We start from the raw sequence: 24103 nt of genomic DNA, 5'->3' as shown, positions 1-24103 counted from the left end.
GCAGCTGCTGGTGCTGTCCCTGGGAGCTCAGCACAAAGGGATCTGCCTGGCTCCGGCAAGGCCCACGCAAGCCCCCCGGGCATTGCGGAAGGCAGGAGGGGTGCTGGTGGGCTCTGGGAAAGGCCAGACCAGTGCCGGGCATTGCTCAAGGCTCCAGTGCTCTGCTGGGCTCTGCCAATGCATTCTGGAAGGTGACAAAGGCCCTGGCAGGCGCAGACACAGCCCAGTTGTTATTCCGGAAATGAGTCCCATTGTCTGACTCAATTCTCTCTGGGGTGCCGTGTCGCCACAAAATCTGTTTCTCAAGGCCCAGGGCAGTGTCCTGGGCAGTGGCATGGGGCACAGCGTATGTTTCCAGCCATCCGGTGGTTGCTTCCACCATGGTAAGCACATGGCGCTTGCCTTGGCGGGTTGGTGGGAGTGTGATATAATCAATCTGCCAGGCCTCCCCATATTTATACTTCAGCCATCGTCCTCCATACCAAAGAGGCTTTAACCGTTTGGCTTGTTTAATTGCAGCACATATTTCACACTCATGAATAACCTGGGCAATAGTGTCCATTGTTAAGTCCACCCCTCGATCACGGGCCCATCTGTATGTTGCATCTCTGCCCTGATGACCTGAAGTGTCATGGGCCCACCGGGCCAAAAATAATTCACCTTTATGTTGCCAATCTAAGTCCATCTGAGCCACTTCAATCTTAGCAGCTTTATCCACTTGTTGGTTGTTCTGGTGTTCCTCAGTGGCCCGGTTCTTGGGTACATGGGCGTCTACATGGCGTACCTTCACCACCAGGTTCTGCACCCGGGCAGCGATATCTTGCCACAGTGCAGCAGCCCAGATGGGTTTACCTCTGCGTTGCCAGTTGCTCTGCTTCCATTGCTGCAACCACCCCCACAGGGCATTTGCCACCATCCATGAGTCAGTATAGAGATAAAGTACTGGCCACTTTTCTCGTTCAGCAATGTCCAGGGCCACCTGGATGGCTTTCACCTCGGCAAACTGACTCGATTCACCCTCTCCTGCAGCAGTTTCTGCAACTTGTCGTTGAGGACTCCATACGGCTGCCTTCCATCTCCGATGCTTTCCCACGATACGGCAGGACCCATCAGGAAACAAGGCATACTGCTTTTCACTTTCTGACAGTTTATTATATGGTGGGGCCTCTTCAGCACGCATCACCTCCTCCTCTGGTGACATTCCAAAATCTTTGCCCTCTGGCCAGCCCATGATGACTTCTAGAATGCCTGGACGACTGAGATTTCCTATTTGAGCTCGTTGTGTAATTAGTGCAGCCCATTTACTCCATGTCGCATCGGTTGCATGATGTGTAGAGGAGACCCTGCCTTTGAACATCCAGCCCAGAACGGGCAACCGGGGTGCCAGGAGGAGCTGTGCTTCAGTGCCAATCACCTCCGAAGCAGCTCGAACCCTTTCATAGGCTGCCAGTATGTCTTTCTCAGGTGGGGTATAGCTGGCCTCAGATCCTTTGTATCCCCGACTCCAAAAGCCGAGGGGTCGATCTCGGGTCTCCCCTGGAGCTCTCTGCCAGAGGCTCCAGGTAGGACCATTCTCCCCAGCTGCGGTGTACAGTACATTTTTTACATCTGGCCCAGTTCGGACTGGTCTGAGGGCTACTGCGTGAACTATGTTTAATTTGCCCAAAGGCTTGTTGTTGCTCAGGTCCCCATTTAAAATCATTATTCTTCCGGGTCCCATGATAGAGAGGGCTTACAATCAAAATGTAATTTGGGATGTGCATTCTCCAGAACCCCACAGCACCCAAGAAAGCTTGTGTTTCTTTCTTATTAGTTGGTGGAGACATTGCTGTTATCTTGTTGATCACATCTGTGGGGATCTGGCGACATCCATCTTGCCATTTTATTCCCAAAAATTGAATCTCCTTTGAGGTCCCTTGACCTTACTCCGTTTTCTGGCAAAACTAGCTTTCAGCAGGATTTGGATTATTTTCCTCCCTTTCTCAAAGACTTCTTCCACTGTATCGCCCCACACAATAATGTCATCAATGTATTGCAGGTGTTCTGGAGCTTGCCCCTGTTCCAGTGCATTCTGGATCAGCCCATGGCAGATGGTAGGGCTGTGTTTCCACCCCTGGGGCAGTCGGTTCCAAGTGTACTGGATGCCCCTCCAAGTAAAACAAACTGTGGCCTGCATTCTGCTGCCAAAGGAATTGAGAAGAATGCATTGGCAATGTCAGTCGTGGCATACCACTTGGCTGCCTTTGACTCCAGTTCATACTGAAGTTCTAGCATGTCCAGTACGGCAGCACTCAATGGTGGTGTGACTTCATTCAGGCCACGATAGCCTACTGTTAGTCTCCACTCTCCGTTAGACTTTCGCACTGGCCATATGGGGCTATTAAAGGGTGAGCGAGTCCTGCTGATCACTCCCTGACTCTCCAGTCTATGGATCAGCTTATGGATGGGAATCAGGGAGTCTCAGTTGGTGTGATATTGCTGCTGGTGCACTGTTGTGGTCGCGATTGGCACTTGTTGTTCTTCGACCTTCAGCAGCCCCACAACAGAAGGATCCTCTGAGAGACCAGGCAAGGTGAACAGCTGCTCAATTTCCTCAGTCTCCAAAGCAGCAATACCAAAAGCCCACCGGTACCCTTTTGGGTCTTTGAAGTACCCTCTCCTGAGGTAGTCTATGCTGAGGATGCATGGGGCCTCTGGACCAGTCACAATGGGGTGCTTTTGCCATTTCCTCCCAGTCAGGCTGATTTCAGCCTCCAGTACAGTCAACTCTTGGGATCCTCCTGTCACTCCAGAAGTATAGATGGGTTCCACCCCTTGACAGCTTGACGGCATCAGGGTACACTGTGCACCGGTATCTACGAGAGCTTTATACTTCTGTGGGACTGATATGCCAGGCCATCTGACCCACACAGTCCAGTAAATCCGATTGTCCCCTACCTCCACCTGGCTGGAGGCAGGGCCCCTCTAACAGTCATCACAACGTTGGACACCTAAGTCGTGTTGAAAGGGATTATTCTTCATTATCACAGGAGCTGGAGTAAAATCAGCTCTTCCGCTCCATCTGGGAACCTGCTCACCAGAGACTGAAGCCGCAGCTCTCATGGGATGATTAGTCTTGACCCTTGTTCCTATTTTCAATTCATGCACCCGTTCCTCCAAAGCTGAAGTAGGTTTTCTATCCCGCTTCGTCATGTCTTCTCCATGATTCTGCAGTAAAACCATAGGGTGGCCCGTGGTGTATGCCTTCTATATCTTCTGTCTCGAACAATAGGACGTCTTTTGTTAATAGCTGAGACGCGTGTTGGTACACGTGAGGAGCTGGATAAATCAGATAGATCGTCCCTCAATTGTTTGACATCCTGGGACAGTTTTTCCACAGCTGAGATGATGGAAGGGGTGAGATTGTCTTCGAACTCTCGGAGTTTATGAATCATTTCATCCACTGTTAGTCATACTACGTCATTCCAGGTTACTGTTGCCAATGAATGGGCATATGATGAGGGTGCATTCCGTGTAAGTTTTCGCCACATGGGTCGTGTACATTTGACTTCATCTGGGTCTATGGGTATATCCCCGTTATTCGGTTTGATGTGATAGATCATCTCTACGATGACTGATTCCCTCAGAGACTGGATGCCTTTGTCTAAAGTAGTCCACTTGGCCGAACGACACATAACATTGTCCTTGCATGGAAACCTTTCTTTCACAGCTGCCAAGAGCCGCCTCCAAAGACTGAGGGACTTTTTCTCTCTTGCAATTGCTTTGTCAATTCCCCCTTCTCTAGCAAGTGATCCCAGCTTCTTGGCTTCTGCACCTTCTAGTTCGTGACCATCAGCCCTATTGTCCCAGCATTGGAGCAACCAGGTGATGATGTGCTCCCCTGGTTGACGGGTAAAATCTTTTCGCATATTCCGTAGCTCGGTTGAGGTCCAAGGTTGAGAAGTCACCTCTTCTTCTTCTTCGTCATGTGATGATGACTCCTGATCAGATGGTGGCCCGGGTGGTGAATACATTGTTTCTTCATCTTGCTTCACCCTTCTTCCCTCTTTTTTGCTTTTTCTCTTGCGTACAGGGGCAATCGATATTGGTACGAATTGGTCCTCTGGTTTAGCTGCAGTGATTATCACTGTGGTTTGAGTAGCAACAGTACTTGTCGCTGGGGGTGGTGTAGCTGCTGTGCTTGGAGCTGGGGTAGTTTTGCTGTCTGTTGCAGTCAAAGTTTGAGTAGCTGTTGTACTTGTTGCTGGGGGTGGTGTAGCTGCTGTGCTTGGAGCTGGAGTAGTCTGTTGCTTCGCCCTCAAATCCAGGGACATTTTTTTCCTTTTGAAGGTGCTGGATAGTGTTGAACAAGGCCCGGTAGGCATAGGCCAAGCCCCAGCACGTTGACATGATTTGTCCCTCTCTGGTATGACCAGGATGACAACACACCTCATTTAAGTGTTTTACTAATTCCTCTGGATTTTGCACTTGTTCGGTGGTGAAATTCCAAAGCACTGGAGGGGCCCACTGACCTAGATACTTGCCCATACTATCCCACACACCCTGCCACTCGTGGCTGTCCAGCCTCGGGGAAAATCTCTCTGTCCCCCTATATCGTCTTCTAACCCCAGACAAGACCCAAACCTGACTCTGCTTAACTCTTGAGATCAGACATAATGGTTGTGGACAAAACACACTCTGTATGCGTGCCAACATGGTGATCCCCATCACAATCAGCAAACAGGTCTCAACAATATTAAAAGGCCATTCAAAAACTTCAAAACTCTCAAACGATGCTGTAAACGGTCTGGGAGGGGCACTGAGAGGGTAAGAGAATGTCTCCTTCATAGGTTGACCACCCAGGAAGGAGAAAAAAGATGTGTAATTGCTAAGCACTTCTATTATATACTTCCCAAAGTATAAAGGTGGTGACCACATTGGAAATGTAAGCCAGATCAGTTTCATGATCAATGATTCTATTGTATTACAAGTCATTACCATAAAATACAATGAGACAAGAACCTTAGCCCAAGCCCCACACTTGAAAAACACTAACACAGCAAATACTGGCTCTAAGTAACCTACGGCATATTGAGACTGTGAGATCAAAACCAACAATTTTGAGAGCCAATAAATCAGCATTGTGACAAATGACTATTAATCCAAAACACTGAAAGCTTATAACAAATACGATTAGACACACTCCGGTCAGATCTGTCGTTATCTCAACCCTTCGAGCCCCACGTTGGGCGCCAAAAAGAACTGTCGTGGTTTAAGCCAGTCGGCAAGTCAGCCACACAGTTTCTACTGCCCACCCACCCCCCCCAGAGGGATGGGGAGGAGAATCGAAAGAATGTAACTCCCACGGGTTGGGATGAAAACAGTCCAGTAACTAAGGTATAACACAAATCACTACTGCTACCACCAATAATAATAATGATAAGAGAAATAACAAGGAAAGAGAATATGATACCACCTGCTGGAAAAGAGCCCAACAGAGAAGAGGACGTGCCCTTCCAGGGCACTCCCAGTTACATCCCCGGGCATGACGTGCTGTGGTATGGAATACCTCTTTGGCTAGTTTGGGTCAGGTGTCCTGTCCCTGCTTCCTCCCGGCTTCTCCTCCTCCCTGGCAGAGCATGAGACTCACAAAGTCCTTGGTCAGGGTAAACATTCTGACCAGCAACTGAAAACATCGGCTTTATCAGTATTATTCCCAGGCCGAAAGTCAAAACCACAGCACTGCACCAGTTACTAAGAAGGAGGAAAACTGACTCCTGCTGCTGAACCTAGAAGAGTGTGAAACCCACGGGTGGAGATGAGAACAGGTCAGCAACTGAAATCAAGCACAATATGTAATGTTAATAATAATACCAGCAGCACGAATAATGATAATAATAATATTAATAATAACAATAATAAGGGGTCACCCAAGATCTCCATTTTCCCCCTCCCCAATGATCTGTGGGGTGATTTCTGGTGGCTTTAGCCCCTGTTTGAAGACTCTGGTGGTCCCCCAAATTACTCTCACACCCACCCCCCCCCCGAGTTTGGGGACCTCCCCGTGAGCCCCCACATTCCCTCCATTTACCTCCATAGGCCAACATGGGGCACCAAAGAGAGACTCAGGGTGCCCTGGGACAGATGTACCCCTATTTTGGGACATGGAGGGGTTCACTGAATTCCTTCATCCCCCTGGGGAGTTTTGGGGAGATTCCTGAACCTCAGAATCCCCCCTGAGCCTCCAGATCCCTTCTGAACCTCCAGGTTCTCTTCCTCCATCACATCTCCTCCACTGGGGAACATGGGGCACCAAGGAGAGACTCGGGGTGCCCTGGGATGGATGTACACCACCATGTTGTGGGACATGGGGAGGTCTCCCAAATTACTGTGCCCACTATGGGGAATTTTAGAACCCCCCCCATGAACCCTGAAATTTCCCATGAACCCCCAAATCCCTCTGAAGCCCCAAATTCACCCCATTTATGGCAAAGGGACCACATGGAGCATCCCATGATGTCCCAGGTGCCCTGGGATGGATATACTCTCCATTTTCAGGAGATGGGGTTCCCCCAAATTCCTGCAACCCCAGAGAGTCTTTGGGACCTCCCCAAACCCCAAAACTCCCCTGAATCCCCAAATCTTCCCCTGAACCCTCAAATTCTTCCTACTTTCTGCCATGGGGAAACACAGGGCATCTGATGAGACTCAGGGTCCCGAGGGACAAAGGTGCCTCCACTGAGGGACATGGGGGTCCCCCAGATTTCTGCCCCCGCAGAGCTTTTGCCCCTACACACACCACCCCCCCTCCCCGCATAGGTCTCCACAGTAGCTGCAGGAGCTGCAGCAGCACGAGGCTGACGTGAAGCTGCTGCAGCAGCAGCGCCAGGACCTGAAGAGGCTGCACAAGACGCACCTCAAGAGGCTCTTGGCTCTGCACAAGCACCTGCAGCCAGGTGGGACCCCAGAACCCGGTACCCCCAAACCCAGCCCCCTGCACCCCAAAATCCCAGTGGGGAGCCCCAAATCCCCCCAAACCCAAACTCTGCAGCTCCAAATCCACCCTGGCTCAGCACAGCAGCCAGGAGTTCCCTGAAAAAGGAGAGGTCTGAAAAGTGGGGTCCCCCCAGCACCTGCCCTGGGGTCCCCCAAAATGCTGTGGGACTTCAAATCTACTGGGGGCACCCCAACATTGCTTTGGGTTCAGCAGTGAATTCAGGGGGTCAGACAGGGTGGATCCTCCAAAAGTGGCACCCCAATAAAGGGGCACCCCAAAACAATGCTGCCCCCCCAAAGGGCCCTAGAGATACCCAAAGCAATTGTGGTGCTCCCAAAATCCTGGGGAACCCCAAATCTCCTTGAAGCAACAGACAAGCAGGCAGGACCCCCAAATGGAAGGCCTGTAGCACCCCCAAAGTGAACTGCACCCCACCATCACCACGGGCCCTGCCAAATGAACCCATGGACCAAAAATTCTGGAGGCGCCCCACCAAACAACCCACCCCCAACTGGGGGTTCCCCTAGAAAGCTGCTCCCCCACCAAAGCCACTCAGCCCCAAATTGCTCCTTGTTGCCCCCAAACCATATCCCATGGGGCACCCCTACTCCCCCCACTCTGGTATCAGGGAGCCGGGGAGGGCAGCCCCAGAGTTGGGGGTGCCTAATTTGGGGTCCCCCAAAAGACCACCAGCAAGAAGGTCATGTGGGGGATGAGCAGGAGCACGTGTGGCAGGAACTGAGAGCACTGGGAGGGACTGGGAGGGACTGGGAGGGACTGGGAAGGACTGAGAGGGACTGGAAGCACCTGCAGCAGGTAGTGGGAGCATTGGGAGGGACTGGGAGTTGAGCACAGCTGCAAGCAGGAAGACCTGCGGCAGGGACTGGGAGCACTGGGACATTGAAACCCTGGCAGTATCTGGGGTCATAATGGCCTATGTTGTTCTGTATTGGTGCAGACTGGTCCATGCTGCTTCATACTGGTATGTGTAAATTTTCAGCCAACACCAAGTTGGGTGGGAGCATTGATCTGCGGGTTTCTACTTGGTTTCTGTCATTGCTCAGGTGGAACTTTGACATCACGTGGTGCTTCCCACACGCTGTTGCTGCTTCCTCTGCCTCTGTGGGGGAATCTCCTCTGATTAAGACATCATCTCTAGAATGGTACATTTTCACCTTCTGAGGAAGTGAGACCTCCTCCTGTGGGTTTGTGGTGTTCATGGGATGGAGCTGAGTCCCCTTCTAGCCCCAGGGCTACAACCCCAGGATAAGGTGCCTCAACTGACGGGGCTGAATCCCTTCCTTCAGCAGGGGTAAAGGAGATCCCAGCCTGGCCTGTCCTGCCTGTCCTCTTTGATGATGGGACAAGAAACAGGCTGCCCGCTGAAGTGGTTGTTGTCACCATCCCTGGAGGTATATAAAAGACATGTTCTAAGGGACGTGGTTAATGTGTTGACTTGCCAGTGTTTGGTTAATGCTGGACTCGTTATTCTTAAGGGTCTTTTCCAACCTAAATGGTTCCATGATTCTACAAAATCTCGTTGTTCAGATCAAACTCTGTCTCTCATCAGAGAAATGACACTGCAGGAAGGCAGTGTGTCTGCCAGCTGAGGGAGGGAACATCAGGGCTTGCTTCGGGCTGTTTCCCATCGTGTTCCCCTGGAGCCCCAGGGAGCCCAAGGATGCTCTGAGTTAGCTGGTGCGTGGATGTGTTTCAGGAGCCATACACTGCCTGCTTTCCTATGCAGAGGGCTCCAAGTGTAGGTCATGACAGGCCATGTCTGTCTTTGCTGGTTTGCAGTTGCGTTTTTTTCCACTTGTGATGTTTCTGTCTTCAAAGACATGTCAGTTTTCATCCCCTGCTACTTACATATACATGTACCTTGTCTGACCCACAGATTTTGTGTCAATGGGGGTCTGGCATTGTATTTGAGCTGGGGGTGTTCAGGCTGGAGAAGAGGAAGCTCCAGGGAGAGCTTACTAAGCCCATACCTAAAAAAGCCTACAAGAAATCTGGAGAGGGGCTTTTTACAAGGGCCTGTAGGGACAGGACAAGGGGAATGGCTTTAACCTAACAAAGGGGAGACTGAGATGAGCTCTTAGGCAGAAGGTCTTCCCTGTGAGGGTGCTGAGGCGCTGGCACAGGGTGCCCAGAGGAGCTGTGGCTGCCCCATCCCTGGCAGCGTTCAAGGCCAGGTTGGACACAGGGGCTTGGCGCAAGCTGCTCTAGTGGAAGGTGTCCCTGCCTGTGGCAGGGGTTGGAACTGGATGAGCTTTAAGGTCCCTCCCAAGCGTGTACATAAATATTTAGTGCCTCTACAACTGAAGTGTTCCAGGCAGGCCAGGTTTTGATAAAAGCTACTGGTGTGCTGAATGCACAGTGGGTTGGTGTGATTCTGAAAAGGGATTAGAGCTCAGCTGAAGCAGTGACCCCTGGTGTCACAGAGAAGAGTGTGTGTTTCCTTCCTGTCACTGGTGGATTTCTTGGGAGAAAAAATCCCAGCTATTTCTGGAGTCCCCAGCTGTGCAGTTCCCAGCAGGGCACTGCAGGTACAGCTGAAAATTACCTGCCTGTTTCCTTGGTACATGGTTGAGTTGCTTTGGAGATAAATTCTACCCTACAGATCTAACCCCAAAAGGAATTGTTCCATATTTTCCGTGGTAATTGGAATGTATTTTTGTTATTAAAGGTAATATTTCATTCCCTCCTCCCCTGTGTCCTGGAGAAAAAGCAACAAAGGTCTCCCTTAATCCATCCTTCTCACAGAGTGGTAAGGTCACCTCTTGTCTCTGTGCCTCCAAACAGAGTAGTGCTGAATTCCAGTTACAAATGGAGGGAAATGTTTGGTTGTTGTACTCAGTTATTAAGAGATTGTTAAATGTGTTTAAGTCCCATGATCTATGCGAGGGGGTTTCTGCAGTAAGGTAACTTGTCCAGCTGATTTCCATGCTCTAATGTAGAGCAGAATGTTTAACAACAAACAGGATAGAATAGAAATGAGTGAAATTATGGTAGGCTGTAAAATTTGACTTGCTTCCAGTTGCTGTTGGTGACCATCCAAACAGGGTATCCCACAGGGATGTTGTCATGGTCAGCGTGTGGGCTTGTTCGGGACAGGTTAATGGCTGGACTCGATGTTCTCAAGGGTCTTTTCAAATGCAATGATTCTGTGATTCTAAGAAAAGTTGATTTTCAGCCTTAACTCTGTCTCTCAGCAGAGCAATGACACTGCAGGAAGGCAGTGTGTCTGCCAGCTGAGGGAAGGAACATCAGTGCTTGCTTCAGGCTGTTTCACTTTTGGGTTGTTATTTCCTCCCCCCTCTCAGGAGACTGATCCCCCTGGGATGGCATCTTTGCTGCATATCGTCACCCTGTCACTGGTGTTTGGGACCCTGGTTGGTGGGACCCACAAGGCATGTGATGAAAATTCTCTTCCTCTAACTACTAGATCAACCAGTCTTTAAAGTATTCATAGGTCTTTTATTTATACATGTGTCTCTATATATTTATATGTGCACTGTAAAGTGATGAGGTAGTGGATTTTTTCTGGAAGCTTCATCCCAGCCCTGGAACTTGGCCTTTTCTTTAGGGTATCTTAGAGCTGTCTGTGAAGGAGAAGGGGTATTGCAGCACAGCAGAAATAATGGCAGAATCCCAGCCCCTCCAGCATGTCTTTGAAACCCTCCCACTGTCCCGCACACCATTAATCAGTATCTCTTGCAGGACTGGTCCAGGGGCATCTGCCTCAATAGACAAGAGCAGGACTGCAACAGAAGCAGCATGAGCGCCTGGCAGAGTTTGACTAGGACTAGTAATTGGTAGTAAGGGTGCTAGTGCTCAGTCCAAGTGTGTGGTACGTGACCGTTTGAAGGGTGTGAGATCCCTGTGTAAAACCACATTTGGGGTTCCCCAGTATGTCTGGGACACCCTTGCAGATTGTAGTGTCAGTTTGTGAAGGCAGATGGGACACAGCCGACTGCCTGAGCCGGCGTCCCCCCAGAACCTGGGCCCCGATGATTCGCAGTGCTGGCTGGGGGGTGAGTTCACTTCACAGTATCACAGTATCACAGTATGTTAGAGATTGGAAGGGACCTCAGAAGATCATCTAGTCCAATCCCCCTGCCAGGGCAGGAACACCTAGATAAGATTACACAGGAATGTGTCCAGGCGGGTTTTGAATGTCTCCAGAGAAGGAGACTCCACAACCTCCCTGGGCAGCCTGTTCCAGTGTTCTGTCACCCTCACTGAGAAGAAGTTTCTTCTCAAGTTTAAGTGGAACCTCTTGTGTTCCAGTTTATACCCATTACCCCTTGTCTTATCATTGTTAGCCATTGAGAAGAGCCTGGCTCCATCCTCGTGACACTCCCCCTTTATATATTTATATACACTAATAAGGTCCCCCCGCAGTCTCCTCTTCTCCAAACTATAGAGACCCAGCTCCCTCAGCCTTTCCTCATAAGGGAGATGCTCCACTCCCTTAATCATCTTTGTCGCCCTGCGCTGGACTCTCTCCAGCAGGTCCCTGTCCTTCTTGAACTGAGGGGCCCAGAACTGGACACAATATTCCAGATGCGGTCTCACCAGGGCAGAGTAGAGGGGAAGGAGGACCTCTCTCGACCTACTGACCACCCCCCTTCTAATACACCCCAGGATGCCATTGGCCTTCTTGGCCACAAGGGCACAGTGTTGGCTCATGGTCATCCTGCCATCCACTAGGACCCCCAGGTCCCTCTCCCCTACACTGCTCTCTAACAGGTCGTTCCCCAACCTATACTGGAACCTGGGGTTGTTCCTGCCCAGATGCAGGACTCTACACTTTCCCTTGTTATATTTCATCAAGTTTCTCCCTGCCCAACTCTCCAGCCTGTCCAGGTCTCGCTGGATGGCAGCACAGCCTTCTGGCGTGTCAGCCACTCCTCCCAGCTTAGTGTCATCAGCAAACTTGCTGACAGTACACTCAATTCCCTCATCTAAATCATTGATGAATATATTAAATAATACTGGTCCCAATACTGACCCTTGAGGCACTCCACTAGATACAGGCCTCCAACTGGACTCCGCCCCATAGACTACAACTCTCTGGCTTCTGTCCTTCAGCCAGTTCGCAGTCCATCTCACTACCTGATCATCCAGGCCACACTTCCTCAATTTAGCTATGAGGATGCTGTGGGAGACTGTGTCAAATGCTTTGCTGAAGTCAAGGTAGACCACATCCACCGCTCTGCCATCATCCATCCACAATGTTATTTCCTCATAAAAGGCTATGAGGTTGGTCAAGCATGACTTCCCCTTGGTAAAGCCATGTTGACTGCCCCTCATAACCCTCTTATCCTTGACATGCCTTAAGATGGCATCAAGGATAAGGTGTTCCATCACTTTCCCAGGGATGGAGGTGAGGCTGACCGGTCTATAGTTACCCGGGTCCTCCTTCTTGCCCTTTTTGAAGACTGGAGTGACATTTGCTTTCCTCCAGTCCTCAGGCACCTCTCCCGTTTCCCAAGACTTGGTAAAGATACTGAGGTGTCAGGGCAGTGGGTCCTCCATAGCTATGCTATGCTCTGCTGTTCTATGACATGCTGTGCCTTGCTATATGCTACATGCTGTGCTCGGACCTCCCCGAGCCAGCTGGGCTGAGGCTGGACCTCCCGCAGCTACTCCCGGAGCACCCCTGGGTGCCCAGTGCCATGGGCACGATGCTGCGGCCATCACAAAGCCGTGGTGGTCGCTGTGGAGACGCCCATTGTGACGGGGCCCCCACGCTGAGCGTGGGCTATTGAAGGAGCCAGAGCCCTGCAGTAACCAGTGCAGAGGAGACCCCTCCCTCGGGAGGCTGCATCTCCCGTGCCTGCCCTGCGCATCCAGGTACGTGTTCTTTGACTTTGCCATCCTCTTTTAGTGTTGCCTTGAAACACATGGTGGGTGCAAAGCAGGAGCTTTCTGTGTGCAGGAGGCATGTGTGTAACCCACCATCCTTCATCGGGCTTCTTGGCTCCTAAGAATAGGTAATTTCCCATCCTCTGTTTGATAACTTGGAACTTCATTACCCAAGCTCTGATACTTATGAGGCAATAGTAATGAAAGGTCCCCACCCACAGCTTCTTCAGCTGCTTTGTCAGCAATGTGATTACCAATATTCTCTGGAGTGTTATCAAACTGATGTGCCTCAAAAGCAAATTTTGACTTTCTGACAATTTCAGAAGTCTCAGTAGCACCATCAGATCAGCTTTCTGTGCTGATGTGTTGGAGGAGGAGGAATGCAGGGCTTTAGCCTCTATTATGTTTGGTTTAGCTCTATTATGTTATGGTCTGTAAACAGTTGTGAGTCAGCTCTCTTGCTTCTGGATCTGTTGTCAAAACCACTGCTGCTACAAACGGTTTGATACTTTCAAGTCGACGTCCTCTTGTCATAGAGGAATAGTTACTGCTCCTGCATCTTGTGATGGTCCTTGTGCTTCGGCAGCCCATACTTGCGGATATACCCACTTCCTCTGGGATATCCGGCTCAGTGCCTGGTTTCTGTAACAAAAACTCTTACCTCTGCAGCTTTTTTTTTTTTCATTACGAACACGGACCTGAATTTTCTTTCTTTAACCCTAATGGATGCATGTAATTTACTCAGTAAATCCCTATCCAATACCAGCATAGGGCACTCGGGCATGCAAAGAACTTGATGGCTCAACCTCTGTTTGCCAGTTTCTCAAATGTAAAGGAAGGCCGGGTTCCTGTCCACCTGTGGCACCAATGCCTGCAGCGGTTTGTTTGCTTAATTGCCCTTTACAAGTATCTATAACAGAATAAGTAGCTTCTGTTTCTAGAAGGAATTTTACCTTCTCATTCCCCAACCTAACTGTAGCCAGGGGCTCTGCTGGGGAGGGATTCGAATCTTCCCCCGCTCCTCCTCAATCTTCATCTAAAGGAATCATTCTCTCTTCCTGTCCTGATGGTCCACTAAATCTCCAGTGTTTCTTTTGATTCTGAGGGCATTTTCCCTTTGAGTGCAACCTGTGGAATCTGTTCACAAACCTTTCCATGCAATCCTTGTTTCTTCTCCTCCTGGGCCACTCCCCCCTTTCCTGGTTTCTTGTGAGATAGCTACAGGCAGCAATTTTTCTCTCTTTTTTTTTCTCCTAAAGATTCCAGTTTTACTCTGGAGCTTATCTTATGGCTCCACATATACATTAACAAATTCCTAGTTGATACCTGACACACTATAACCAACAAAACACAATGTTGTATTATATTAATAATTATATGAATTCTATTAATAATACCTATATTAATAATCATGGATTGAAAGCCCTCCCCAGTACTATTGAACCACTTGAACCATTTCAGAGAACTTGCACCAGAGCAATAGTGGTCCGATTGTGATAAGTCTCCAAGGCCACATCCATTATTTTTACCAAATCACATTGGTCCTCCCCGTGAAGATTTTGTACCTTTTTCCTTATGTCTTCTGTGGATTGACTTTTTGTTAAATGGCCTAACTCTTTCTTTCTTTCCTCTGCTGCAGGATCAATAGTAGCATATTTATGCATCACATCTTTTAATCTTCCCACAAATCCAGAAGGTGTTTCATTTACATCTTTCTTTATTTTATATAGCTTAGACCAGCTCACTGCCTTGGGGATCGTATTCCTAATGCTGAATAAAATCCACCTCCGATATTGTTTCAAATCTTGCCTGTCCCGATTAGGGTCCCAGTTAGGATTGGGGGTAGGTATGTGAAGATTCACTGTACCTGTCGCTGTGCCTGCTGTTGTTTGTTGCTGTACTGTGGTCTGAGCCTTACGAATAATCATATTTGTGAAAAACTCTGGAAACTCTGAGAAAGCATGATGCATAATTACCAGCCACTTGTTTCCAACTCTTCAAATCTATAATAGTAAAGGGAATCTTCATTATGAGCAGACAATCATTACACACAGCTTGACTTAGAGGTGCAATCACAGTTTCCCCTCATTTTCCCCTAGTTTGCCCTGGTGTTGGGCAAAATCCTTCAGCCAACCCCCCCCCCGCCCCAATATCTCTGGTGCGTGTGCTGGTGCTTGTGCTTGATTCTCATTGTCAGCAACTTCAGCCCCATTATTCACAGTACCTCTTTTCCAGAGGGCTGCCATCAATTCCAAATCCTCCTCCGCATTCCTCAAAAATATAGTGCATAACCACTCTATGGTACACAAAGAGCAACAGCGTTTAAGCTAATTTCACTGTCTTTCTCCAAGACAATACAGACAGGTCCTGCTGTGCAAAATTAAAACTGCAATCCTTTTGCCGTTCCAGATGATTTCTCAAAGTGAAACACATTTCTGCATAAGCTACTTCATCCCAAATTCCTTCTCATCTTAAGAATAACATCCACCAATGAGAACAGTATTTTACCAGAGTCTCCCGAGTAACCGAACCCCTCGGGGGTCCACCACTTTGTTCCAAAGTCTCCCCAGTGACCGAACCCCCCGGGGGTTCACCGATTTGTTTCCAGTGTTGTGAAATGCAACCCAATTGGGTTTCTTCAACCCCCTCTGTGGAGACAGTGGTCCTGACCTCCACTGGGACTGTTGCAAAATGCAACCCAAGGGGGACCTTTTCAGGATCCCCCCTTTGGAGGCAGTGGTACCCATGATCCTGACCTCCACCAAATACCAAAATCCAGATGACCAAAACTAAACTGCCTTTTAACCTCCGCGCAGGGCATCCCTCTGTGCCTTACGTGGAAAGGGACCAAAAAGAATGCCTTTTTAAAGAAATTAAATCAGGGTCTCACTGAGGTCCCGAGATTGGTTCTGGGAACTGGGGTTCCTTTCAGGCAAACACCCCTGATGCTGGCGTGAAGGTCCCAGAGACTCCCCAGATCCGTGGGAAACACAGCTGAGTGTCCCTGTTCAGGCTCCAAATTGTTACCATCAAAGTCGGTCAGAGAAACTCTCTAAGGCTCAATTTGGAGTTTCAGAAAGGAGCATTCTTTATTGCAGCGCTGGGCGCACACGTGAATCGTTTCACAAAGGTGAGCACACCCGGTACTTGCCAACAGCAGCTCTATATTTAGCATAGTCATGCATATTCACAGCTTTTCCAGGAACTAGTTATAATACTTGCATCCTAGTTACGCATGCACTTTCTTGCTGAGTGGGAGTCTTTGGTGGGCACCGATAGTCTTCCTCACTGTGTTTACTGAGTGACCTCAGTGCTTGCGCACGCTCCCAAGGCCCGAGTGCCCAGTTAGCAGTTGGTATGTCCTTGCTTCTGCTCTGTTCCAGTCTCACTCCACGCTGGGTGCCACTCTGCTGTCTTGAAGGCTGGCATCCTTGGTCTTATTTACTGTCTCCTTAGCTGTTATCAGTCCCATGATGTTCCTTCCCCCAGCAGCCAAACATTCCTTTCTCTCTACACGTGAGTAAGTTAGAACAGTTTGGTCTATTCTACTATGCTAAAGGCACACACACTATTGTTAGTTTAAGATTTAAGGTTACAACACAGTGACCACAGGGACGCACTAGTGACAGGGTGCCCATAGGGACATGGTGGGTCACATGGGGACCATGGGGACACAGACATCACAATGACCATAGAGACATGGGACCACAGGGGTGGCTGATTCTGAAACACACCATGTTCAGGTGTGCGAGGCCACGAAACCCCACGGAACCCTTCACCAGAGGCACTCGGAGATGACAACTGCTCCTTGGAACTCAAGCTATGGGTGGAGGAGGCAAGAACAGCTTCTATCCTGGTTCCTGTCTTGGTGCCTGGACAGGCAGCAGGGCTGCTCTGACACACTGTGACATCACCTGCCACACACTGTGATGTCACCTGCCATGCACTATGACATCATGGCTCCCACTGCTTATATTGCATGCAGTGACTCCCCACGGCAGTCACTTTGCAGAGACGACTCTGAGAACTTCCCAAAGCAGCACCTGCAGCATCATTGGGCAGCATCCAAGAGGAGGGACCTTCTGCAGTGGCAGCGCCAGCATGCCCAGGTGCATCAACCCTCCACGATGGCCCAAGGGTTCGTGGGGAGCTTCCAACCTCTGCCTGGGAGTCCCTGTTCCAGGGGCACCCACAGTTCCTCCGGTTGCTGCAGCCCTGGCTTGTCTTAGGAACTGGAGCAGTTCTTTGGTGTGAAGGGTTTCATGGCTGCCTGGTCAGGCAGCGAGCCTGGTGCTGGCCTCAGGGCTGAGCTCCCATCCCCTGGGTAGGCAGCGGGGCTGATGCTGACATCGGGGTTGAGCTCCCAGCCCCCTGGGTGGCATTTTGGCTGGGATAGATTTAATTCTCTTTCCTGTGGCTGGTGCAGTGCTGTGTTCTCGCATTATTCTGGCAATAATGCTGGTAACACACTGATGCTTTAGTTGTTGCTCAGTAGCACTTACCCTAATCAAGGACTTTTCAGTCTCTCATGCTCTTTAGTGAGGAGGGGCACAAAAAGCCAGGAGGAAGCAGATAGGACCCCTGAACCAAACTAGCCAAAGGGGTATTCCATCCCACAGCACGTCAAGCCCAGGGTAGAAACTGGGGCAGTCACCCTGAAGGGATGGGATTGGGTCAGGCTTTGTATCGCTCAGTGGGTACTGAGCAATTGCATTGGGCATCACTGCTGGTTAGCATTATCCTCTCTCCTGTCTAGTTTTATGCTCTGTCCCTTTTTAAACCACAACAGCTCTACAGCAGCAAAGTTTGCTGTACAGATCTTCATAGTGATTTTAGTGATAGAAGGTTTTACCTTTTCTGTTGTTGCTCCAGGTTTGGGTTTTCACTTCTTTTCGTGACTTTGTTCTCGTATTTTTAAAGAGCTCTGGCTGGTGGGTGAGTTATTTCTCTCTCTAATTCCTGCGGGTTTCCGACCCCCCCCTTGCTCCTTCAGCTGCTGATTGCCAGGTTTTCCATGTGAGTCCTTCCCTCCGTGTGCGTCCCGTGCCCGTCCCAGGTCTGTAGCGTTCCTGTCAGCAGCCTGGCGGAGGTGCGGAGCGGCTCCTGCTCCCCAGCTCTCTGTGGCCATAGTTGTGGTCGCTGCCGTTTCCCTGGCAAGGGCTGATTCTCAGTCTGCAGCTGAGGGTTGCTTTTCCACAGCGGAGTCTTGTCTGGGGCTGGGGCAGGGTGGGGGCTGGCCCCGGCGGTCTGCGCTGTCGTGTCTGGCCGTGGGAATGCGTGTTGAGTCAGTGGGATTTGTGCTCACAGTTGCTAATAGTGCACAGTGTAAGGAACGCAGGAATCTGGTTTGTTTTCCATGCAGACTGAAGTAAAAGGAAGCATTTGGTGGGATGGAGCCATTTCATTCTTGTGGGGTTGTGGGATGAAGGATGCTGCAAGCGTGCGAGGTGCAGGGGAGCCCAGCATGGCTGTTGCAGGGCTTGAGGTTTGTCTTTTACTGAGACTGACTCTGCGGCTCTGGCAGCAGAGGGCAGAGGCTGGTCCCCCCATGGCCACTCCCTGAGCACCCCTGGGTGCCCAGTGCCATGGGCACGATGCTGCCGCCATCACAAAGCTGTGGTGGTCGCTGTGGAGACGCCCATTGTGACAGGGCCCCCACACTGAGGGTGGGCTATTTAAGGAGCCAGAGCCCTGCAGGAACCAGTGCAGAGGAGACCCCTCCCTTGGGAGGCTGCATCTCCCGTGGCTGCCCTGCGCATCCAGGTACGTGTTCTTTGACTTTGCAATCCTGTTTTAGTGTTGGCTTGAAACACATGGTGGGTGCGTGCTCTAAAGGGAGGAGAAGCTGTCAGGAGATGTGCTGGTGCCATCCCAGCTGTAGGAGCAGGGGATGGGTGAGGAGGAGGCGCTGGGCTTGTTCATGTGCTTGGAGCTGAGCTCTGCCTGCAGAGGTGCTGGGGGCGAAGCAGGAGCCTTCTGTGTGCAGGAGCTGCTGGTGTCAGAGGTGCTGAGAAGGTGTCAGGGCAGGAGCAGCCCCTGGGCAGTGCAGCTGCTGGTGCTGTCCCTGGGAGCTCAGCACAAGCGGACCTGCCTGGCTCCGGCAAGGCCCACGCAAGCCCCCCGGGCATTGCGGAAGGCAGGAGCGGTGCTGGTGGGCTCTGGGAAAGGTCAGGCCAGTGCCGGGCATTGCGCAAGGCTCCAGTGCTCTGCTGGGCTCTGCCAATGCATTCTGGAAGGTGACAAAGGCCCTGGCAGGCGCAGGCACAGCCCAGAAGCCCAGCGGGCATTGCGCAAGGTGGGAAGGAGCTGGTGGGCTCTGGGCACACCTGCGCAATCCTGACTGCGGCAATGCCCGCGGGAGCCCCTCTGCTCCCCCAGCAACAGGGCCAGGACAGGAGCTGTTGCTGGGCCTCCCCTGCCCTTGGCAAGCACTGCCCCAGCCCCAGCAACACTCGGGAGCTGCGCTTCCTGAGCCAAGGAATGCTGCTTCCAGCTGCGTGCCCATACAAAGAGCCCAGCTCCAAGAGTGCAAACGTCCAGCCCCTGCTGCCACAGCAAAGGGGCCAGGACAGGGGCAGTGTTGAACCCCAGCCAGAAACTCAGCACCAGCAGCCGCTTGCTCAGCACCCGGGTGGGATGGAGGAGAATGGGAACAGTGCGAAACCCGCAGGGGGAGATGAGAACAGGTCAGGAACTGAAATCAAGCACAATGTAATATTAGTGTTATTGTTATTGATAAGAATGGAAACAACAAGGGGAGAGATACAGAACCAAAAGGGGAAAGAAAGCTCCCCTAGCAAGCAGTGATGCTCAACACAATTGCTCAGCACCCACTGAGTGATACCCAGGCTGACCCAAGCAGCAATGTGGCCCTTCTTGGTGACTCCCTCCAGTTTCTGTGGCCTGAGGTGCCATGGGCCCACTGGACTGAAAAGCATTTATATTAGAGTGTATAATTTATAATGGTCATATAGATATAGAATCAATTCTATTATTATAATAGATAATACTTTTATTTGCATTATAGTATAGCTTCTTATAAAAAGAAGTGAAGGTTAGATTTGACTTTGGGTCAGGAACAGGGGTTCTGGTCATGAATAGCATTTATAGTCATGGGTTAGGGTTTGTGTTAGGCCATAGTCTCAAAGCAGGGAGGTGACAAGGACATGAGGAGTTTGGGGGTTGCAGTGGTGTTTTGGGGGCTCTGGGGATGTTTTAGGGTGTCCATCGGAAGTTGCAGAGGTGGTTTAGGGGTTTTTTGAGATGTTTCAGGGGTGTTTCTGAGTGTTATGGAGGTGTTTTAGAGAGGTCCACTAGAGCAGCTTGCTCCAAGCCCTGTCCAGCCTGGCCTGAAACCAGGGATGGGGCAGGCACAGCTTCACTGGGCGCCCTGCGCCAGCACCTCAGCACCTTCACAGTGAGGAATTCCTTCCTAATGTCTGATCTAAATCTTCCCTCTTTCATCTTCAAGCAGTTCCCCCTTATCATTGCAGACCTTTGTAAAAAACTCCTCTCCAGATTTCTTGTAGGCCCTGTTTAGGTATGGGCTTAGTAAGGACTTTCTGGAGCCCATCATTGTAGGATTAAAAGAGAACAGAGGTTGGAAGGGACACCAGGATTTCTGAAGTCCAACCCGTTAGGAACAGGGTCAGAGCAAGTGGTTCAGTTCTTGACAGCCTTCTCTTCCCAAGCTCTCAGGTCCCCATCAGCCTTCCCTTCTCTGGACTAGACAAGCCCAGCTCCTCCAGCCTCTCCACACAGGCACCGTGCTCCAGTCCCTGCCTGTCCTGGGGGCCCATTGCTAAACCCACTCCTGCATTGCCTCAGCAGAGGGAGCGTGAACATGTATTGGCTGTGTGCAGCAGAGCAGTGAGAAACCCAGCGCCCCAGGCAGCTGCTGCCATGTGGACACAAGCTCTGCTGCCCAGGAGGCTCCTGTAGTGCAGGGGCTTGCAGATGGCCACGTAGCGGTCGTAGGACATGAGAGTGAGGAGATAAAACTCTGCTGAATAGAAGAAGACAAGGAAAAAGAGCTGTGCAGCACAACCTGTGTAGGAGATGGCCCTGGTGTCCCAGAGGGAATTGGCCATGGATTTGGGGACAGTGGTGGAGATGCAGCCCAGGTCCAGCAGGGAGAGGTTGAGGAGGAAGAAGTACATGGGGGTGTGGAGGTGCTGGTCGCAGGCTGTGCTGGTGATGATGAGGCCGTTGCCCAGCAGCGCAGCCAGGAAGATGCCCAGGAAGAGCCAGAAGTGCCAGAGCTGCAGCTCCCGCGTGTCTGAGAATGGCAGGAGGAGGAAGTGGGTGATGGAGCTGCCGTTGGACATCTGCTGCCTCTGGGCATGGGGCACTGTCACAGGAGGAAAAGGCAGGGACAGGTTACAGGAGACTTCTCAGGATAAAACCAGTTCATTTCCCACAAGATTTCCACCATCCCCTCAAGTTCAAATGCATTTTCCCTTTCCTGGTGCTGCTGGCTAAGTGTGCTGGCAGAAGCAATGTGGCTCCAAGGACTCAGCTCAGTATCACTGCAGGGGATTCATGAAGCCGCGCTGCGAAAGCTCCGATACCCACCAGGGATGTCAGATGTAACAGAGTTTCAGTGTCTGCACTCACAACTATGACAATTGTGGCTGCAGAGCAGAGCCTCAGTGTGACTTTATCAGGATTTTCTCAGGAATTTCTCAGCTGACAAGTGCTATTTGAGGTGCAGAAATCCTAATTTTTGTAACTGAACCCGTGGTCAGTATTCGGACAGGAGAGATGAAAGGGCTCAGCAGCCCGTGGATGAGTGCATAGTCTGGAGAGCTGCAGACTCCATCACTCTTGTTTCCAGCTGCCCTGTGTCCTGGTTTAGCAGGAGCAGTCATTTCTTCTCCTTCTTCGTACCTGGTGCAGCGCTGTGTTTTTGACTTTCGGCCTGGGAACAGAGCTGATAACACTGATGTTTACCCTGACCAAGGACTTTGTGAGTCTCATGCTGTGCCAGGGAGGAGGGGAAGCCGGGAGGAAGCGGGGACGGGACACCTGACCCAAACTAGCCAAAGAGGTATTCCATACTACAGCACGTCATGCCCGGGATGTAACTGAGAGTTACTCAGAAGGGCAGGAACTTGGCTGGGTGGAGGGCGAGTTATCGGTCGGCGGGTGGTAAGGTGTTGTATCCTCTTCCCTTGTTATTTCCTTTATCATTATTATTATTGGTGGCAGCAGTAGTGATTTGTGTTATACCTTAGTTACTAAACTGTGCTTATCTCAACCCGTGGGAGTTGCATTCTTTCTATTCTCCTCCCCGCACCTCCAGGAGTGGGGGGGGGGGGGAAGAAAGGCTGGAGGTGGGAAGTAGACTTCGTGGTTCTAATTTATGGCCTGGGCTTAAACCACGACACCCTGCACTTGTCCTTGTGATAGCGCAAGTATTACTCCACATACAGATAAATAGAATAAAAGGAGAAAGAATGAGATAAAGAACAACTGGACTCTGGTGCCAGGTAGGGAGCCCTGCTGTTGCAAAGGGCAGAACTTCTCCCTCGCATCCCAGGGTGCAGCTGTGACACACAGAGCAGGACACAACCCTTGGAAGCAGAAGTAAAGAACTCAGAGCACAGAGTGCCGACACCAAGGGAAGACTCCGCACTCCCAAGGACCCCATGGGAGAGCTGTGCCTGTCTGGGGGCAGGTCACAAGCCCAGCAGGACAGGCAGAGCAGACAGGGAAGTGCAGAGGAGATGTTCTGAGAGGCAGTCAGCTCCTTGCCCAGCAGAGCATGGCCAGCAGCCACCTCCAGTGCCAGACACCAAGAGAGCTGCCTGAATGCACCCTCCCCAGGCCTGGGCTGCACTTTGCCCCCACTCCCTGCCCATGTCTCTGCTGCCTGGAGCTGTCCCTGCCAGGAGCTGCTGCTCTGGGCCCAGCTCTGCTCCCTCTCAGTGCTCCCAGAGCCCATCCCATGGGCTGTGTGCTCAGCTCTGCCCTGCACACCCCTCCCGGCAGCAGGGCTCTGCCCAGGGGCATCTCTGCCTGCACAGGGGCTCAGGAGCAGCTCACAAAAGTCCTGACAAGACTCTCGGTGCCTTCTCCAAAGTAAATTCCCAGCTCCCACTGCCCAACCTGGCCACCAAGAGTGAAAAACATCAGAGGTCAGGATCCTTCCCTATCAGGCAATCACTGCCTCAGTGTCTTTCAGAAGGACCCTCTGCAAACGTGCTCAGAGTGATGTGGAGCTCTGAGCAGCCCTGACCCACACAGCACCCTCTCCACTGCACAAGAACACTTTTCCTTCCCTGCCAGGGGTTGTTCCTTCCCCAACAGCTTCTCCACTATCAACGTGGGGAGCTCCTGGGCAGCTCCTGGGCAGGCTGAGTGCTGACCCTGGCAGGCAGCAGAGTCCCTGCCCCTACACACAGCCCCTGGGCTGCAGGCACCCTGCTCGCAAGGACAGCACTGGGCACCCCTGGCTGCACACCCACATTCACAGCCTGCAGCCAGCCCCGGGACAAGGGACCTGCCTTGTCCTGTCCCTCGCATGGTGCAGAGAGAAGCCCTGCTCTGCAGCACATCCTGCTCCTTATCTACACAGAGAAACCAAGAGAGTCCTCCTGACAGATCCCATAAACTGTCTGAGGCAGCAGCTTGAGCAGATCCCTCCAGGAACTGCGGCTGCATTGCCCTGCACCCAGAGCCTTACCATGCACAGGGCTGGGAAGGTTTCTCCTGCAGGGAGCTCTCAGCATCCTCCACTGCCAAGTGCCTTTAAGCTCTCTGAGGCTCGCAGGTCTCCCCTGGGTGCCTGCAGGCAGTGCCCCAGCCCTGCTCCTGGCCAGAGCTGTCTCTCTGCAGTGCTGCCCGCTTGCCAGCATCTATCTGTTTCCCAGGAGCCCGGCCCAGCTCAGCAGCAGAGGCCCAGCCCAAGGTGGCTCTGCCTCTGCCCTGCTGGGCTCTCTACAGGGATCCCTGGGGCTTCAGAGGAACCGCATAGGAAAAAGCCTGAAGCAAGCCCTGATGTTCCCTCCCTCAGCTGGCAGACACACTGCCTTCCTGCAGTGTCATTTCTCTGATGAGAGACAGAGTTTGGTCTGAACAACAAGATTTTGTAGAATCATGGCACTATTTAGATTGGAAAAGACCGTTAATAACATTCAGTCCACCATTAACCAAACAGTGGCAAGGCAACACATTAAGCATATCCCTTAGACCATGTCTTTTATAGACCTCAAAGGACAGTGACACAACCACTTCTGCGGGCAGCCTGTT

General features: G+C 51.3%; 1 protein-coding gene across 1 annotated transcript in view; it reads right to left on the bottom strand.

Moving 5' to 3' along the window:
* The window catches only part of LOC308230245 (olfactory receptor 14A16-like), a gene marked incomplete at both ends in the record, with an annotated part of 146020 nt that extends 124843 nt beyond the window's left edge, over window positions 1-21177 (bottom strand). The window contains one exon of the mRNA XM_080634859.1: window positions 20898-21177. Within this exon, the coding sequence (XP_080490985.1) occupies window positions 20898-21177 (280 nt within the window). The remainder of the gene's footprint in view (window positions 1-20897) is intronic.
* Window positions 21178-24103: the final 2926 nt, after the last annotated feature.

The sequence above is a fragment of the Psittacula echo genome (assembly GCF_963264785.1).
Source record: "Psittacula echo genome assembly, chromosome: 26".
In the NCBI taxonomy this organism is placed as follows: domain Eukaryota; kingdom Metazoa; phylum Chordata; class Aves; order Psittaciformes; family Psittacidae; genus Psittacula; species Psittacula echo.
Note: the sequence above shows the minus strand (reverse complement) of the source record. Positions and strands in the feature narration are given on the sequence as shown.